This window comes from Haplochromis burtoni, unplaced genomic scaffold, assembly GCF_018398535.1.
Source record: "Haplochromis burtoni strain Fernald_Lab_line unplaced genomic scaffold, NCSU_Asbu1 Contig_176, whole genome shotgun sequence".
In the NCBI taxonomy this organism is placed as follows: domain Eukaryota; kingdom Metazoa; phylum Chordata; class Actinopteri; order Cichliformes; family Cichlidae; genus Haplochromis; species Haplochromis burtoni.
In genome coordinates, this window is record NW_024582537.1 from 429731 (window position 1) to 450486 (window position 20756).

The following is a 20756-nucleotide window of genomic DNA, read 5'->3' on the forward strand; positions in this document are numbered from 1 at the left end:
AAACAGGACAACTTTTAAACTGTACCATTAAGCACATTGTTACTAACAGACTGCAAAAAAAAAATGTATAGCTCAATAAAATAAATATGTTGAAGAATAAAACATGGTCATAACAACACGGTCTTTAAAATTGTACGAACTCTGCCATAGATGCTGCATTTTCTTTCATGTTTGTGCATGATTTAATTAATCACTGCACCTCTTTCTCTTTCCAAGCGAAATGTAAAGACATTGGGTAAAGTTCACCACTTTTGCACTGTGCTCTTAATTTAACTCAACTTTGGGGCTGGATTTAGCTTCTCTATAAAATCACCTACATCAAAATAATTGTTAAATTATTTATCATTACATTTTTTTATTCTACTAGCTGAGACCTGAACATCTGTATAATATTAAATGTCTATATATTATTAACAGATATTTGATTATTCATGCTCATTGTTTTGTTAGCTTCAGACCTTAAAAAGAGAATTTCAGTTTATCTAAAAATTGACTGAGTTGTTTATTAGCTGTTGTAAATTTCGATGTAATACTAAATGAGAAGTGCTAAAAATATATGAAAAAAGGTGTGCAGCAGATGGAAAGCAATAAGAAATAAAGCAAACTTTAGATGAATAAATGTAGTGTTGAAATAAACATAAGATGTTTTAAAAAGTGTAAAATCTGTAAGATTAAAGTAGACCATCTTTTATGCTTTTGAACAAAAATACGATTCGTGTTATGAGTTATGTTCATAAATCTGATCTGCCTCGTGAAGTGAAAATAATAATCGCATGTTCAAATAACGCAGGCTGACAAAAGGTGGAAACCCTGATGATGTTGAAGACTGGGCTCACCTTTGGCCTTCTGGCCGTGGTCTGAAGAAGAGGAGAGGAAGCAGGTAAAGGTCAAAGGGCAGCAGGAGGAGAGGAGGGAAGGGAAGGGAAGGAAACAAACAACCAGGGTTAGTAATTCAAGGCAAAGTCATAGTAAAGAAAGATTCCAAAAAAATAAAAAGTAAGAATGAGTGGATGAAGCTGATATGACTTTAGGCCATTGTTGAATATTTGCTGCTTCACTCACAGTTGAAACCCTGTTAATGTATTCTTCTTGACAAGACGCCCTTACTTATATTACTATCATCTATCATAATAACATCTACACAGATCTCTGCTCTGTTTCTCTAATGATCTTTATTGTCTTAACTCATCTCTGGGCCTCATCTCATCCACCCATATGACCACAGTCTTGGCAACAACAGAGACACTGACTGGTACTGCCGCTGTGACCTCAATGACCGCATTGTATCTCATTTAGCTTCATCTATGTCGAACTACACTCATACTGCTGAGGTAACAGCAGCATTCAGGTACAACATGTGTTTCAGACATGCTACACCGCAGGGTGGATGACAGGATTTGCAGTTGAGCTTGTAAAGAAACACTTTGCACTGTATAACACACATGGGTTACACTATTTTTGATTTCCTACCTCAAGGATGACAATGACAAATGCAGTTAAACTATAGATTCCCTGGTAACTTGTCCACAAGTCTTCAGTCACCCAGGCCTATAGACTAGCCAACAATCCCCTGTGAGGAATGTGTATTCCTCAGTGGGTTGGAGAGTGGTTTTTGAAACCAGTTGCAAAGTTGTGGCAACACAAATGCCCTTGTGATTGGTTTTGGTAGCAGACTACCACGGCCGACTACAGTTTTCATGGAAGATACCAACTTGTCTGCAAACACTTGCCATCTAACCACTACCAGTAGTAAAACTTATGCAAACTGGGAATGCCTCCAAAATAAGAGATTGAAAGCAATACATTTTAAAACTTTTACTTTGGTGGTCTCCATTTATGGTTTGTGTTACACTCTGCAGTTTTACGACTGCTTAGCAAGTATTTGGGGAGTATATGCAGACAAGCTGGCATCTTTCATACGTCTGCAAGGAGGTGCTCGGTACAGCACTGTAACCCAACTTCACCTACTAACAGCAAAAAACCTCCAACATTCGACTGGTAGAAATACATTTTTCCCCAACTAACCAAAGGTTATCAGGGCTTCATAGACTGATCTCTAGGCCCAGGTTACATGACCTAATTATTTTCCAGCGACATGAAACTGAGAAACTGAGTCGCTATTCAGCAGATTAAAATCATAGTCTGTTTTTCTACAACATACTAAAGTTCAAATTATTTTCTTTAAAGATCCTGGAAGTAAGTCTTGCGACTAGTAAGTCTAGATTTGCACGTGGAAAAGATTTCTAATATATTACAAATGTACCAATTAACCATTGTCTCTGTTACCTGTAATTAGTGTTAAATTACAGAGGAAACAATCTTTGACGATACCAGAAAATTCTGAAGCATTCAGGCACTGCTACAATAAATCTACAGTTAACAATATTAATCTTTTCTTGTGACTATCACTTCATATTAAAGTACGTCTATGATGATGATTTAAACTTAACCCAAGCCTGACCAGACACTTGTATACTTTCTACCATATTCATGTAAAATGATCTGTTGCATCCAATTATCTTCCACTATCTGCCCTCAGTGCACTCAATCAATATCCATCTCCATCTGGGCTTTGGCTTGTTATTGTTCTTTATTGGATTAAAGCACTACCATCCAACAGAAACTTGCCCAAGCTTATAGCTGTACCACCTAAGATCTGTCAGTCCTCTTAAACCACCATGTTGTGCTATAGTTGCCAGAAAAAACTGTACTCAAACCACATCTGCCTGTTTGCCACATCTGCAAACAGTGATGGAAATCAACGTATAGTCTTGAGTAAGACATAGCTTCCGTATGATGAGGCTAAATAAAACAATAAATATGATACAAGGCAACTCAACAACTGCAAACACATGTAGAAGCATGGACAGCTACCGACAGCATGGGCAAAATAAACTTTGAAGTCAAAGAAAGAGCACAGCTGAGCTGCAAACACTTTTACTTTTATGCTGGGAATATTAAATATCAATGGTCTGGGGAAAAAATGGGGAAAAAGGCAATTCCACCTTAAACAAAATGAGGACACATGACCTTTACAACAGCTCTGCCAACAAAACGAAAAGGATGATAACATCAACACAAGAAACCCAACAGAAAAAGAGCATCACATGGAGTTCTGTACCTTCCGGGGTGCAGGAGTCTGTCTCATCATTTTTGCAAGGGAAGAAGACATACACACACACGGTCACCCAGAAACATACAAACACACACACACACACACACACACACACACAAACAGGAAGCTGATAAAACAGGCAAAGATCCACAGACAGCGGGTTCAGAACAGACAGGCGGAAAGCTGAAGCTGAACAGTCAGACAGGCAGCGGCTCAGGCCGGGGAGCTGCAGTGGTGCAAATGGCCGCGGCGATTTATTCCCAGGCTCCCCCTCCCTCCTTCTGTTCGTCCCTTCCTCCTGCTATCGTCCTCCTTTATGTCCTCTTTCTCTCATAATCCATTTGCCGGCGCCCTCTGTCAGCACCTCTCTTCTGCTCTCGCCTCTGATTAGGACTCGAACATCCCTCTGCCACGAGCCTCCAGCCTGCTGCCGTTTCCTGCTACACCGGAGACGCCTCTCCTCCCCTAACCTCTCTCTCCAACCCTCTGTCTCATTTCCCCCCCTCTTCTCTCTCTCGCTTGTTGGGATTTGTCAGCTGCTCCTGCATTACATCACTGTGTGCCCTCCTCCCTCCCTGCTGCTCACCCACTCATCACCACCTCTAACACAGACAGACAGGGGGGAGTGAGGGAGAGGGGGAGGGAGGGATGGGTGTAAAGTGGTGATTGGGGACAGACAGGGGAGGAAAGGGATGATGTGAGGCAGAGGAGGGCGGGACTGTAAATGGAGGTGAGAGGGAAAAATGAGCAGCCATGCTGATGCAAGCCTCTCTTATCTCCTAGCAACGCTGGCAGATCCTCAAAAAGGTTCATTAAAATGAGGCTGACGAAAACAAAAGGGGTGGGGGGGGGGGGGGGGGGGCGACACCTGAGCGGCTTATGAGGTCTACCTTTCTTAGTGAGTCTTGCTATTTTTGAACTGCGCCTAACCGTGCTTTACATAGACACATACCCAGAGTACAGAGGTTAAGAAAGCCTCACATAAAAACACAGAAATGCAAACATCATGACAGCCAGAGATAAGATCCGAATTTTAAAAGTAACATTAACTGTAGCAAAATGATTTTTTTTTTTTTTTATTTAAAAGGGAGATTTAATAGTTCGACAGTCTCCTAAAGAGCCGTCTAAGGAAGCAATCGTGATACCTTCCTCACTAATCTGTTGCTCTGCACCAACAGCTCAGCAGGAAGAGAGAGGGATATCTAAAAGGATTAATCCACAAAGTATAAGATACTCTGATTAGTTGTGAGCTTTAAACCTCGAATACTTTCACGTCATGGGCAAAAATAACATGGGGAGAAAATGTCCAATGAGGTTTTAGTAAACGGGCGATGTTTAAGAGTATTAGGAATCTGATTGTGGAGAGAAAAAAACAAAACAAGCAACAGGACGTCAGGCAGAAAGAAAAACAGCTTATGAGTATCTATTACAGAGCAGCTTAGAGAAAACTGTCCTGTTCAAATATTAAACATATCTTTTCATAATCCACTCAAATTCTCTCCAGCATACAGACTAAGTGCTACTCTGAGAACGATGGAGTGAGAGCGGCCGACAGACAGAGTGGATGCGGAGATGGGTGGAGATGTATCAGGTTCCTGCTTTCCCAGCACACAGAGGGAGGATCGCTGCCTCCGAGGTCACTGCAATGCAGCTTCAACGAAACGAAGGGAGATAAAATTACTGTCCAGAAAGCATAAATAAGCCCAAAACCTTAGCTGAGAAAAATAATGGCTTATGGGTCAAGCTTCAGAACAGCAGTACAAAAGCATTTTACTTTGCTTTTCCTTCGCTGAGTTTCCATTTTGGTCTTGTCTAACATTTCCTACTCTTCCTCAGTTTCACCGGCTCTGTGACTGAACATTTGATCCTCCTGCTTTAAAGTTCCCTCCTGATGTTCAAAGTCAGCTTGCCAAGGAGGAGATGCAGACCAGGAGACGATAAAGAAGAACCGAGCTGACGGGAAATCTATACTCTGCAGGTTACTGCAGGCAGGAGGGCAGCTCATTTCACCTCAGTCGCATTCTGACATTTTCAAGGAACGCCTGCATGTATGAGTCAGCCAGGAATGACAAAGAGCAGCGGACAGCCAGCTTGGATCTCATGATAGACGTGTGGGAACAAATACAATATTATAAGGAAATTATATTTTCTAACTTTGTGGCTGGTCTCAAAATTATTGTGTAACAGGATAATGTACACACCACCCTGTCTTTAATAAAGACCTTTATTAACAAGAGTAATAGGGAGTGGTGCAACAGATGGTCCAGCCCTCACAGAGCAGCATCATGCAGTCAGTGTGGGATCACATGAAAAGACAGAAGAACTGCGGTTCTCTAAGATGCTTAAAACAACCTTGGAAACTTGGTGACGGTCACACCAAAGACTGGTTTAATTTAGTTTGTTCTCTTAATACTAATGCTTTAGTTAGTAATAAATTAAAGTGATTTAGTAAGGCTTTCATTCAAGAATCAAAGGCTGGATCACAACAACCGAACTAATCCATCTCATTCACAAAAACAGAGACTTCAGGGTTTAATATAAAAGTGTTAACTTCCATAATAGGTTGCAAGATATGTTAATGTTATCAAAAATGCGTGAATATACAACTTAGTATCTAGACTGAGCAGAAATATCCCAAAAGTGACAGAGGAGTGAATGAGAGGGCAGGACCAAAACCCATGAACCCCAAAACATGTCCTGATCTTTACAGTTATTTTTATTTCATGCAATTAATCTGCTGCAAAAAATATCTATTGCCAATCAAAAAGTCTAAAGCTAAGGTGTAGAACATAAGATCCAGAAACGGCCTGGCAAAGACTCAAATCTGGCCGGTCTTTGGAGAATGTGACGGAGGATATACATTATTGAAAGTATTTTTTACAACATTTCCTACTAAACAAAGACCTCCCCATGGCCATTCATTCAACACCAAAGTAATTAACCAATAGAAAAACAGTTAAGTAAGACAATTTCCTGTTTTTTCATTGTCTACTATACATTTTTTTTTAAAGTGTGTCTGTGAATTAACAAAAACATTGTGCTTTACAATTACAGGACAGTGTGGGTAACATGCTGCCACAACTTCTACACCTTTTACAGCCTGTAAGACACAGGTGACCCTCCCCTCCCACCATGCAGACCAAACAGCAGACCATGGCTTTAATGGGTGGGGGGAGATCGTAACAGTTGTGTTGACAGATTTCTTTATCATGTAGAAAACCTGAGACATACTGTTGAAATCATACTTCTTTTTCTTAATTTGATATTGCGGAGATTAAATGTGCAGTTAAACTTCTTTACATCGACACAAAGAGGATTTTCACCACTCTGGCCCATCCAAAAAAAAAAGGGCTGTATGTGGTGCATAATGTAAAATCTGTTTGACATCCCTGGTCAGAAGCCTAAGATAGTTACATGATAATGATGGACTGCTTTTTGTCCTTTTTGTTAGCTCGTGTGTCATTTTACTTTTATAGATGCAACCTTGCAGAGGCAGTAGGTGGTAAGTGGTAACCATTATTGTTAAAAAACAATGGTTCCATGCAGGAACCACTGCACGTTCACAGAGCCTCTGAAAAACCTTTGGACACTTAGCAAACTTAGCATGTTTGAATGTGCACAGAAAGCAGAAGACCAAGCAGACAATGTTGGACAGAGCTGCACCGAACAGAGAGCAGAGAGGGCGGTGAGGTGATGGGACACAGCTTTCATTCATACAAACACAGAGCGCTTCAGTACAGAGACCAGAGATGGCTGCGAGGAGTCATGGGTAAAATGAGGGGTGAGGCTCTGTTGCCATGCAGCAGCGAGGCCATTCAGAGCCACGGTTACCACGGTTACTACGGTCATCATCATAACATTACCACTGTACCGAGGTTAGAGAAACATGCAGCACCTTTTTGGGTTTCACTCCTCGCTGCGTCGGTCAAAGGAGGTAAGGAGACGAGGAAAGGAAGGAGGAGGGAGGGAGGGTGAAGGTTAAAGATCAGGAGTTTGTCAGCAGCATGCCGGAGGTGATGGGAACTGTGGTGGTTTGGACCTGTGTGTTGGACCTCAATAACTTTCACAAACACAAATCTCTTCATACTCACTTCTTCATTCTCATTTTGTTCATTTTCTCCACATTAAAAACCACAGAAAAACACATTAAACTACACTTTCGTGTAAAAATATTTTCATTGCCTATTATTAAAATAATTTGAGCCATTCTCCCATGGCTGGTCAACAAAAAAAATTATTCTTCCATTTTCTATGACACAAGCAATAAAAATGGAAACAATGAGATCCTACAAATACAGTATATGTAAACATGAAGTACTACTTCTTTCAAGGGTAAGGTTTTACATATTAGGACATAAAAGATTATCTGGTCATTACCAGGTATTAAAATTAGATCAACACAACCTGAGATGAACAATAAACAGGACACAGTACAAGTTTAATATATTTAACAAAAACTGAGTAAAAAATCAGAAGCAGCCTGTGAAAAACAGAAGCACACCCCATGATTCAGTACCTTGTAAAACCACCAACAGCAACAAAAACCTGAAGGGACTGTTTTCACTTTATCACTTACTAAGGACCAGATTATTTTCATTATGTCCTCATACATGAAACCTTACAGTTAACTTTCTTTTTACAATGACTGTACAATTTGCATAAATAAAACAACATATCTAGTCATAAAAAAAAGTCATTTAAATGTGACTAATTTGGAATATAGTTTTTAAATCAAATGCCTCCGTTCTGGTTTCCACTTGACAGAGTGAACTTATCATTACAGGTTCTTCCCTGTGCAAAGATTCTCTCAAAATGCTGACATTTGAATCCAGGACTGTCAGTGGATTAACCTTTAACAGCAAAGAGATTTTTTTTTCCTTGATGTGTACAACTTTAAAGTTTAATTCAAACCCAAAACTTCTCAAAATTCCTTTAAATCCAGATATCCATACATCACTATAGTCACATCCATAAACCATGTTTGCTTTTGCTCTTTTCATCAAAAGTGAACTCACACCATATTAACAGACTGCAGGTTTAAGGTAAATTTAACCAGTATACTTCTCTTCAGCACCAGATTTCTATTAAAACATATAACAATTCCTATGAAAAATTACTGCAATGGATTTAAGTGTCAGTTTGACGTGAAGGAAAAAGTCAAGCACACTAAATAAATTATTAGTTAGATCAGTGCTTTTTTTACTCCTGAGTCATGGCTCTGATGTGCTGGATTCTTTCTACATTTTTCTTAGTGTCTACCAAACATGCAGAGTAACACTGGACTTACGTGAGTAAACGGCGCCCTCTACTGGACAGAGAGAACTCATTCAACTCTAGAGCTACAATTTGGTTTAGCACATTTCTGAATTTGGTAAACTCAGATTAAACTGTAATTGCATTAAGATGAATTAAATGGAAACATTTACAGATGTAAATATGCAAGAGCCTCATATAATATTCCATATTGTTTAATAATCCCATTACTTTATTTTTTTATTGTAAATTAAAACTAATTACCACATCACAGTGTTATGTTACACTAGTTTCATGTAGGAATCACCTTTTAAATTCCCAGCCATGCTATGATGAAGCCAAATTAAATGTTAATCTACTGCAGGCACTTTCCCCAAACACCTGATCCTAACAAAACCTAACAAAACAGCAGCCGTCAGAAATAAATTAAATATCTCACATATGAATCTCCCTGCAGAGTGCAAATCGCCAAACAATAAACACCAACACATAGCACTTACTTTAGTGTGTGTGTGTGTGTGTGTGTGTGTGTGTGTGTGTGTGTGTGCGCGCGCGCGCAGGTGGGAGTCTGTATGCATGAATGTGTGTACGTGCAGTGTGGGTGTGTGTGTATTCAGGTGTCAGGCGGCACGTTTGCCTCGGCTTTCCTGCAAACTTTGCGTCACAGTGCAGCGTTATCTGACTCACCAGTTTAGCAGACTTGGCTGACTCCAGGATTTCTGACGAGATAAAGAAGAAACACATTCCCAGAACATTAAGATAAAAATCTTTAAGAGTTATAAAAGTCCCACAGCAGGCTATGGCACAAACAGAGTCAACATAATTTATTGTTCATTCACCAGATGGTCAAACCTGACTGGCAGCTGTTGAAACCTGTATGCACCCTTATTTAAAATTCACTTCTCCATGCCCTTTTTTCCCTACTCAAGTTATTGAGGGAAAGTGTTATTTGCATGCTGGTGATCTCACCGTCACTTTCAGAGCCCCATTTACTTTCAGACAAAAGCCAGATCGTAAGACAATAACTTTTCTTTCTGGCTTTCAGGCTGGCAGAGTTCCAAATTAAAGGCCCTAACTCACATAATGGCTGCAGCAGCAGGTAAGAGAGACAAAAATCTGCATCCTGGAAGATTTGTGTAATAGTAATAATCTGAATAATGTCTGTTTCTTCCACTCACACAAAATAAAACTAATAGAAATGTGATTGTGGTTTACAAACTTGCGTGTCAGAGATTATTATGAAAGGGCGACAGAACCGGATGTTCCAATGCCAATATTTTCTTGTTTTCAGTTGGCTGATTGATTTCATTTGTGTCTTGGAGGCCCTTCATGTTTAAAAATAAGAAAATATTGGCAATAAGGCAGAGGTAAAATTACAATGTGTACAATGTGCCTTGCCGCAAATTAGCAACAACAGGCAAAACAAGAGAAAACTGTAAAGTTGAGACCCACAGTGGCTGAATATATTTGAAGATATGAAGATGTAACATGGGAAGACTTGGGAAGGCATGTTATAAGAATTCAATAACATTGAATGGATAACGGTAAAGCCAGAGTGGATATAAAACTCACTGAAAAAGGTACCAGAACAAGAGACAGACATTTTTAAAATATATTTATGGGGTGTAAAAAAAAAGTAGCTCACCTAAATAGACTGGAGCCTTTTGAATGTTATTACTTATACCTGTCAGCTACACTTACTGCTCATCTTTCCCTTTGAATTTTGGTGCATAGCAGCATTTACAGAAGCACTCAGCGTTTCAAGGCCTTTTCTTCGCGTCACTGCTTTAAATGAAAAAGTGTCTTGTTGCCAGGTTACATCTGAATCAACTGTCCAGTCTCATTTAATCTGCATTTTCATGGCCCAGATGTCCATCAAAAATCCCACAAAAAAAGTGTTTACCACTGAAACATCACGAGTTTAGTGGGGAGAAAATAATGTGTTATCCACATATATGTGTGTTAAGATCTCAAATCCACATTGGGATCCACATTCATAATTCCCTCACTTGATAAGACATGACATGATAACATATTTCCTCGTAATGTTAACCTGCTGTAGTTATGTTTTTTAGACCTGCCACTTCTTTTGTCCTTCATTTATCTAGTTTCCTAATTTTTCTAAGGACATGCTACACACCAAGTTTTCAGCTAATAAGTCTTTCGAAATCACCTTATTTGTGCAAAAAATAAATAAATTTTATGCCTGTTAAACTATGTTATCTTTAACATTTTATATAGATTCAAGAAGTGGAGCACATTACATGTTCTTGTGACAGGCTGTTAGTAACAACATGCATAAAATGGGAATTTAAAGTTTGTTCTGTGCCAAGTTATCTGTAATGCGTAGAGACATAGACACAAGTTAAGTGCCTTTTTTATGCTTGAGCGATTTACGGGTCAGTGTTACGTGACTTTAAAAAAATAAATATATAAAAACATTCCTCTGAAAACAGCCAGAGAAATGAAGTTTGGAGAACTACTCCTCAAAAGGTTTGCAAAAAAGTCGGGCTCCTTAGAAGACAAATACAAAGATATGAGGGGTGGCTCAAGATATAGCAAAGTACTCTTAAATAAAGAGAACAGCTATTGTTTAAACTGTGGCCCGATCATCACCTTTATTTATAAAGCACTTTAAAACAACCACCGATAAAGATTTTGACATCTGCTGGTGGCTAACTTACCGTACGTGGGATTCAAATCCACAATTTTTACTTGTTATTCACTCATCACATAAGTAAAACCAGGCAGCATCCCTGTAATAAGATACTAAATGTACCAAAGTGCTTTTATATCTTAGATCTTCAGCTGTCTATCTAAACTACAGCAGGAGAGCAGGTGAGAATAAACCCTGCTTATTGGTTTCAAATCTGGCATGCACACTTACTATCAGGCTCTATAAGGACAGGATAGACTGGATTTTACTGTGTTTGGGCTTTTTTTTTTTAAATTTTACTGATAAAGCAGTACCAGCAGAATACTAAAGACGACCTGCAAATATGACCATCTGGATGTGTGTGCGCGTTCTCACCTCGTTTGGGAACCTTGCCAGTGCCGGGCTCAGGTGTCTCAGGAGACGTTGTGTCTGCCCCATCATCTACCAGCTGGATCTGAGACAGCGGGAGAGAGACGTTTAGTCATGTCTTCCAAAAACACAACTGTGAGTGCTGCTGTTAAATGAAAGAGGTGACAGAGAAGAAGAGGCATATCGCAAAAGGGGAGCCACAAGCGAGCCTTTTAAGCCAAGCAGGAGACACGCTGAAGAGGATTAGTGACACAACCGCTAATCTACAGTAAAGCTGAATCTTATGCATAAACGTGTAATTCTACATAGGTTTGATGTTTCTTTTTAGCATTAAATTCGTATCACTTTTTTTCAGCACAGTCAAAAGGTAAAAAGCTTTAACAGTTACTGGTAACTGTAACAGAACACACAAAGTATAAACTGTTCTCTGCTAACATTTAAGTACAACCACCATCACATTAATTGGTAATGATTTTTTAGCCCTGAAGTGGATGGATTTGACGAGCAGCCAAAGAGTGATTGATGTGTTTGGATTCAGCAATGTAGACATCTCGTTCTGATTTGATGACTGCAACAACTTGGTGTAATTTGATCATAATAAGCTACCGTAAAATTGTCCCAGCACTAAAACAAATAGAATTAAACTGACAGTCACAAAGACAGATGTGACAATACTGCAAGTTACATTACACTGACTGTTTATTATTGTGTGCCCGCACATAAGAGATATCCTGCAGGTACCATTTATTCCAAAACTAAATCACTTATTTCAATAAATCTTTTGACCTTTTCTTTTTAGTAGTAACAGTCCAGTTCCACATTAGGTTGGCAACCCTAGAGATGCAGATTACAGTCATATGATTAACATAAACCTCACTGTAAACTTGCTCCTCCATGAATACATTGTGAGAGTTCTGATTTATTTCTATTCCAAACAGACGTTACAAGTAAAATGAAGAGACAGCATTTCAGCCCTAATAGTGTTAGAGGAGGAAGAATTTTAACCCGGTTCTTTTTAATATTTTGGTTGAAGATTTTGCGTGCCTGTAAAACTGTGTGCATGGTTGATAATATTCTAGATATTCTGAACCATATTATGTATGCAGATGATCTTGTGTCCTCGTACCGCTGGTCGCCAGCAGCTCCTTCACATATGTTCTCCTCATGGTGTGGAACATAGACACATGGTTATAGAACCAAGGAGATAAACACCTAGTATTTCCAGAATTTGAATACTCAGATATTAACGCTGTCTGCAATAAGGTCAAATATCTTGAACATGTTATTATAGATCAAATGATGGATGACAAAGTTATTTACAGGCACAGCTGGATGATGTAAGCATAACCAAGCTTCCATTAATGAATATTTAATGCATGTAAGGACAGAGTGAAGATCTCTTTATTTAGAGCATATTGTACACCTGTACCCGTTTCTCTGAGCTTGAACTGTTGCTGTGCATTAGTTCTATGTAAATAAAATGGAACTGAATGAAACCCTCTGCAACTCTGATCAGGTTCAGCAGTTAAGAATATAGATGGACGGTTTCACAAGAAAGAAGTTTTAATTTACAAAAAAACAAACAACATAAGTAGCAAAAAAGTTAAACTATTGCAATTTTAGTTTATTCTATCATCTCCTCCAGTTCACTATAGTTGAATTGTGGTCACATTATGCAGAATTTTGAGGGAGAGAAACTCGGAGCTGTTGCAGATCAAAAAGAATAACCAAAGACCCCGAAGCAACAAAAAGCAAAAGCACCACAGAAGACAAAGGAAAATATCAGCCCACACACACAGCACACTGTGCCACATAAAAGGAAAACAAAATCTCTTATGTGTTAAAAAAAATAACTGGGGTAAAGACATTTACCTAATACACCTGTATTTACCTGTGACTGTCGCACAAAAATCCCATGATTCTCTTCACAGGTGAAGTAACGCTTTCCCTGTACGGTGCCGTCATTTTTGCCTTTGGCTTCATCCAGGATGACCCCCACCCATTTTCCAGAGGCAAAGAGGGTGGTCCCGATGTAGGCCACTGTGCCACGCTGCCCCTTCCCAATCACCTCCACCAGGGAGCCCACTTTGACGGGCCGCCCGCCCCCGTCTGAGCTCATCCTGCTGCTGCCACTGCTGGTGGTCTGGGTGGGATGAGGAAAGAAAACACAGACCTGGGCTGTTAAAACAGGCATTTATAATCAGCTCAACATCACAGGTGATTTAGTTTGAGTGGTATTAAGAGGTATTTAATGTTTAGCATTAGATTTAGGTTAATGTATTTATGTTAAATGCTACTGTTTAGTTTACTTTGAAAGAACCATTTTCCACATTGTGTTGGCAAAGGTTTGCAAAAAATTGATGTTTCACATTCAATAGATTGTCAAGATGACTGAACTGGTTGTGTTCTGGTTATATTTCTATATAAAAGTAAGGTCGCCAAACACTTGTGTCCTTTTGCAGTTAAATCATAGTCATGCAGAAACTGTCACAATTTGTGAGGGAACGTCTGAATTTCTTTAAAAATTAAAAATTAAAAAAAAAGTTCAAATGAATTTGAAATTGTATATTTGTGATTTTCCCCAATTTATCACAGTTAATCATCACATTATAACAAACAACTGCATGTAACTACCAACTTAACCCAATTTAATCTGATAGCAGACTGACAGCAAACTGACTCAGTCTTATTGTTATTTTCTTGCACTCCTGATGCACCTAAGACCCTTAGAAGAGAGTAACTGACCGCGAGTGGTCACAGGCGTGGTCGCCGACCTTAACAGGCAACAATATTGCAAGATGATTGCACATGTTAATAGTAATTTTTGGTCAAGTTGCTGTTTCCAATCACTGTTTTCCCTAGTGTGACTGTAGCAAAGACCCATTAGCTCAGGGATTAGGGTTGGTTGGGTGATACAACAGAGGGTGCTTTTATGAGACCATCCCGGTACACAGTGGCTCACCTTTGAGGGACAGAGGACCAGGCCTCATCCTGATGCTGCTCTCTCTAAATGTCAGTTCACGCTTGAACAGCACTGCTCTTTCTTTCTAGCTGAGGAGGCAAACTTTATGGTAATTCCATGGCAACAAACACCTGAGACGTCACAATGCAATTTGGATGTGTGAAGAACAAAATGCACACAAGAACGTTTTCAAATTGGCTTCAGCTACAATATTTTGTAATCAAATAATGCTGCATAACCCAATTTACAGAGCAATGTCCTAGAATTGATGGTGACTCAGCAGAACAGTGCAGAGAGGAGCAGATATCATTCTCTGCTTCAGCTAAACACACACTGTCTATGTGTTGCTGTTTAACTTAAAGGTTAAACTACACAAAAACCTTTGTGAAAGTTTAACCAAAAACAGAAAAACACCTATAGCATGAAGACTCTTCGACAGACACTGTATCCTCTGCTGTCACTACTGCTGCAAGAAGCTGTGCTGTTATGTTAATTTGGGGCTTTTAATGATTTCTTAGAAGTGTTCATTTTCAGAGTGGAATGATAGTACATCGTACATCTTTACTGACTTTAACAAACAAGAGTTGCGTGCACAAGTTTTTTATCTAGTTTATTTTGGAATAACTGTAATCTACGCATGTTGAAAAGTATACAGCCTTAAATATATACATAAACTCGCTCAAATCTGGTAACAAGTGGTGATGAAGGTTCTAAAAAGAGGTCTGTGTCTTTTAACTTGATAATGCCAAGCCCTATTAACTTGTCGTTAGCGATCATGACTGACAGGAACTGATAGTTTTGCTTTGTCTGCATCTCACTGGACTGCCCAATAGTCACATAGGCACAGTATTAAAGTCGAACAAACTCAGTGAAGATCAAAGAATGAGTACAATTGCTTGACCTGATGATCCCGATGTTATTTGGATGAGTCACCACTCTGCCTTTGTCTGGAAAAAGACCTAAACTGTTATCATCAGTTGTGGGAAAATTGGTTAGGATCAACCCAGGAACCACCAAGGCTCAAGCCTGCCATGAGCTGAAAACTACAGGAACACCAGCATCTGTCATGGTCCTGGGACTGCTGACTCAGTGTTTTTGTTTTGATTAAGAGTTGCTTATGTTTCTGATTAATTCTTATTAAGATTTGCTAGTTCTTAGGTTTGATTTCTGTGCTCCCTCTGTTTAGTGTCTAGTCTGTGTCTCGGTGCCTGCCCTGGTCCCACATCTCCTGTCTAAGTTCCCTCTGTACCGTGTCAGTATCGGGTCTCTGAGTTTGTAAGTTCAGTTGTTGTGCTTCCTGTTTTACTGTGAAAGTCTGTGTCTGTATTCTGTGTTGCTTCCCTTGTCTTATCCTGCAGAATTAGTCCCAGCTGTGTTTCCCTACTGTCTCCTGTTTCTTGATTACCCCTGTCATGCCCAGCTTGTTGTCACGTCGTACCCTTTCCCTGTTGTGTCTTCACCTCTGTGTTACGATAGTTTTCTTGTTCTCCGTTCAAAGCTTAACTTTCCAGTTTCCAAGGTAATACTTAGTGCTTTGAGTTCTTGTTTTTTTGCCCTGTATTCATGAAGAGTTCTTCCAGCAATAAATGCTGCACTTTAGTTTAACCTTTTCCGAGTCCTGCATTTGGGTCCAATCTCCTGCCCTCCACACAGCACAACATGACAGCGTCACTGTCCACAGTGAAGCCAGTTTCACGTTGCAATGGACTAAGAGCCATCTTTTGTGCCGACCAAGAAAGAAACCTCTGCTTCAAATCCACTACACATTGGGCCTGTGTAAAATCAACACCTTTAAGCTTGATTTAAATTTGTAGCTGCCCACATTAATAAATCAAACTAATTCTGGAGAAAGGTTTTTTGGTCAGACAGAACAAAGACAGCACTATTTGGTCACGACAAAAGGTATGTTTGAAAGAGTAAAGGTGAGGTTTTCAAACCTAGTACACTGTACCAACTGTAGCATCATGCTCTGGGGCTGTTCTGCTGACAGTGGTACTGGTACACTGAAAAAAGTTAATGGAACAATGAAGGAAGAGGACTACCTCCAAATCCTTCAACTTCACCTCAAATCAACAGCTACGGTTGAAACTTGAACACAGTATTCTAACAGGACAATCATCTCAAACACACATCAAAACTGGTTTGGAATTTAAAAAAGCAGGCTGACATTAAGTTTCTGGAACAGCCTTCCCAAAAGGAAGACAATAAACCAGTTTAAAATGTAAATGAACTCTACCAATTTTTCCAAGAAATGTTGTCAAATATCCAGCCAAAGCACCTGGTCAAGGTGCAACCTGCCAAGGGACATTTAACCAAACTGGAGGTGGTTGTAACTTTTTTTGCCCTGTGTGGAATAGAGAAAGTCCAAAATAAATTTAAACTTGTGTTCCCAGTTCTTGCTTTTAAAGTCAATGAAGATGTATGCTGTACAATTATTCCACTCTGCAAAAAGAACAATTTAAAGAAATAATTCAAAGCCCTGTGACATGTATGTCCACAATGAGTCGATGTAAATTTCTGAACACAAATGTACATTATGGTCATTCTAGTTCTAAACATAAACCTCAAACATTTGACTTTACTTCTTGTTTTCTGTGACACACTCGCTCCAAAAATGTCCAAACAGTTAACACCAGCTGAACAAGTTTTCCAGTCCTGTTTTAGTGAGCCTCGGTTAATGTCCTCTCTGGCCTGCATGGTGATTAAAGTGGCGTCTAAGTCTACAGTGAAGGTCCTCAATAAAGGCAAAACGTATTATGAACAGGTGTCTACTCTCTTCAAAAGAAATCAACACAAGTACACTGGACTGCCATTTGTTTTTCCAGATAGCAAAAGCTTCAAAAACAGTTGATGTGATTTATGGACCAAGACACACATTTTGTTAACTGGATTATAATTTCATGCGTTCAAGGAAACCCCTTTATTCAAACATGTGGCTTACCGTACTACATATTTGGTATAAGTTTGAACTTGTTAGCTTTTAGGTCTTCAAAATCTAATCTGATCATCTGCTCCACATAAAGCATGAAGCTTCCACTACATTGTGCATTATTCTTGAGTTTCAGTATTCATGAAAACATTAAAACATAAAATCTGGTTAAACCACATGCCTAAAGGTCTTAGACAATCAGTACCCTAATGTAAGGTCACTGAAACTTTGCAAAGTATACATTGGAATGCTGTAAAGTAAGGAGCGCTTTGCACAATCACTCCAAGAATTTTAATGGTCATAAAATCCTGGCTTGAAAAACATATTTAAAGTATAAAGTTGGTGTTTCAATGATTTAAAGGCACTCACCTCACACTGGATTAGGGATGGGTACCGGTGTCCGGTGCCATGATGGCACCGGTTCTGACATAAACGGTAGTAACCAGACCGAAAAGCAGCGCACATTTCGGTGCTTTATTTCGGTGCTTTTTTTTCCTGAGCTGTGATACACTTCTAGCCAATCATTTTACGTTTCCGAGGATAGTAGGCGGGGCCAGGTACGTACGTTCTGTTAGAGCAGAGCTACAGATTAAAAATGTCCCAAGGCGAAGCGGTCAAAAGTCTGGCTGTACTTCACAGCAAAATATGCAAACTCAGCAGCCTGCAACAAGTGCTTTAAGCTGATACTGTGATACTGTCAAAGGAGGTAACACCTCAAATCCGATGAAACACCTGGCGACGCATAGCGTTTTTTTTAAAGCCCAGAAATGCGCCGTATTTGATAGCTTGCTGCGAGACCTCACACCGAGCACATCTAGCGGGGGTGCTTTAGCAACATCCCCCAAAAACACGAAGAGGAGAGTCCTGGCCCCTAGCCCTGCCAGTGTAGCAGAAATGATGACGGATGATGATGGCAGCAGCAGCCGTTCTTCTCTGCGTGAGTAGCTTACATGTTGTTCGATGTGTAATTTACGTTGAGTAGGCTAACCACGTTATTACATTAATGCATGTAAGGTGAACTAGCAAACATCATCATAGCTACATGCGGCTGTCTTCTTGTTTGATGGCAGATACTCCCTTCACCCTGGCCAAAAAGGCTAAAATGACCAAAGAAAAAGTGGAAAACAGTTAAACATGAGAGGTTTTTGGACAAAGTTTGTGTTTTTTCCATTGTTTAAGCACTGCTTCCAGCCAAGAGTGATACCATATATGCCCCATAGCTGCAGAAAAGGCTAACATTGTTATCTTTTTACAAAAAACAGCTGAACATGAGAGGTTTTTGGACCAATTTTGTGTTCTCCATTCTTTAAGCACCGGTTTGAGCACCGGCACCGTTTCAAAAGTACCGATTTGGCACCGGTATCGGATAAAACCTAAACGATACCCATCCCTACACTGGATGAAAGTTACATACATGTATCTTTATTATAAACAACCATAGCTCCTCACACATGAAGTCAGACAGCCACTGCTGATATTCACTTAAGTGGCAGCTTTTATTCAAAGCCTGGATGCCCTTAATTGTTTAAAGTCAAATTGACTCCTCTTATAATTCATGACCAACATGGAGCGAGACATTTTAACTAGTCATGAGCAATAAATGATGCTTCCACAGTTTCTACGTCACAGCTGAGTCCTCGAAGCTTTTACTTAAAGCGTCAAATCACTTCAGTCTATATGGCTTCACAGGGCAACACAGCTCAACAATCTGCAATCACACATCCATCAGGGGATTATACTTGAAGTCATAATGAAAACTTGAAAGCTAACGAGTCTGTAATGATGTATTCACCGATGTTCAGTCATTGCTTAGAACCGTTTGCCATGTGCTGGAGGCAGAAGACCCAAGGAGGGCGTGCTGAATTATTTAGTGCCACTCTACTCTTACAACACACGCAAGGCTCGCACTGACTTTAAAGCTGAAATAAGATGAAAAACACGCATGTAGCTTTCTGATTGTCAGCACGATGTTTTATTTAAGCAAGAAAAGCTGTCATATGCGTGCTTGCCACAGACCGCCTCCATATAAGTTAAAATCCATACAGTCTAGGAGCTATTTTTGCTTAGTAAGCTGACATGTAAGATCACACACTGATGTCATCCCTCCCATTGACAGCAAAGTCGCCTGACTCAGACACGGATGACAAACAGGAAGTCTTCTGGGCTCATGGATTGTGTGTTTAGCTGATAACAAAAAGCGAGCCAACTACCTACCTACTAGTTCACAGGTCGTCAGAGTCAAGTCATAGCAAAGGTATGAGCTCTCAACATCGCAGCAGCAATGTTGATTTTGCCCCCGGAGGGGCATTTGAGCCGAACAAAGAGGCGACAATTCAGACAGAGGAATGCAGCAGTGAAATGGATTAGAAACCCTCCTATTGAAGGCAGGAATTGACAAGGAGGGGATGACAGAGTGAAACAAATCAAAGAAACCTTACAGAAACAATGGCCCGCTGAGCAGGACAAACTTAAACGTCACTCAGACCGTTCATTCAACTACCTTGAGCGTATATATATCCACTCACCCGGGTGTACGTATTCCTCCTAGTGTGTGACATGATTTCTGGTTGCTGAGCCCCCCACTCAAAACTGCCAGTCTTGACTGAAAGAGCGTGTTATTGGGGAGAGCGTCAGCCAGACAGAAGGGGGTCGAGGAGAGGGGAGTGGGGTTCAGTGATGCTGCCGGAGCGTCTCCCTCTTCCTCTCTGTCTCCTCGCAGAATCACACCATCCCTCTCCTATTGCTCACAGTACAGCCCGAGCTCCCAAAACTCCACCGTCCCGCCTCTCTGCTGCCCACAAGCCAAAGTCTGCGGGAGCTTTTTTCACCATATCAGGAAGTCTCTGCTGGGGAGGATGCTGCCAATCCAGCCATCTGATTAAAGGTGCCAAAGGCGAACAGCAGCGATATGAAGACGGGGAAAAAATAAAGCCAAGCTGGGTCTGCTGTGAGCGCATCAGCTGAGGGGCAGCACTGCACTGTGCTGTGTCTAAGCTGGCTTCTGCAGGAGGGAGGGTGGTTTAGGCCCAGACAGTGCTGCTGGGTCCTAAAGCCTGCAGACATGCTTCTCAAAATAGACAGCTATTATTCCCGTGCATGCCCTCATTGTTTAGGATGATGCAGAGGTTCAGGCTTGTTTTTTACTTCTTATCATGAGTGCACTGATCAAAGGCTACTTTTAGCCTCGGCAACACAGACTTTTAAGGTAAAAATTAATAATATTGACTCAAGTTATGATTAATCAGTCAGGGAATGGAAAAAGAAAAAACATACGGGGTTGTAAATACATCAAAAGAAAAGGCTGAAATTACACTAAACCTAGTTTCTCGCTGCACTGCAGCCTATAATGGATTTCCAGGGTTTTTTTGTGTGTGTGTTTTTTTTATTACAAAGCATTCCACTTTCTTTCATCTGCTAGAGTGAGAACTGGGAGGGGGGGAAAGTCAAGAAAAAAACAGGTGCTAAGCATTTT

General features: G+C 40.1%; 1 protein-coding gene across 9 annotated transcripts in view; it reads right to left on the reverse strand.

The window, feature by feature from the left end:
* The window catches only part of LOC102295182 (dynactin subunit 1), a 34898-nt gene that overhangs the window by 11802 nt on the left and 2340 nt on the right, over positions 1 to 20756 (reverse strand). For 2 of the 9 annotated variants that reach the window (XM_005933979.2, XM_014337338.2), the window contains exons 2-7: positions 13285 to 13536; positions 11400 to 11478; positions 9056 to 9087; positions 6987 to 7031; positions 3122 to 3139; positions 837 to 857 (exon numbers count right to left, since the gene is read on the reverse strand). In XM_005933979.2, coding sequence (XP_005934041.1) covers positions 837 to 857; positions 3122 to 3139; positions 6987 to 7031; positions 9056 to 9087; positions 11400 to 11478; positions 13285 to 13512 — 423 coding nt within the window. In that variant the 5' untranslated portion in view covers positions 13513 to 13536. Of the gene's footprint in view, positions 1 to 836; positions 858 to 3121; positions 3140 to 6986; positions 7032 to 9055; positions 9088 to 11399; positions 11479 to 13284; positions 13537 to 19809; positions 20314 to 20756 lie in introns of those variants that run through there. The other 7 variants (XM_005933976.3, XM_005933977.3, XM_005933975.3 and 4 more) reach the window with 7 other exon arrangements.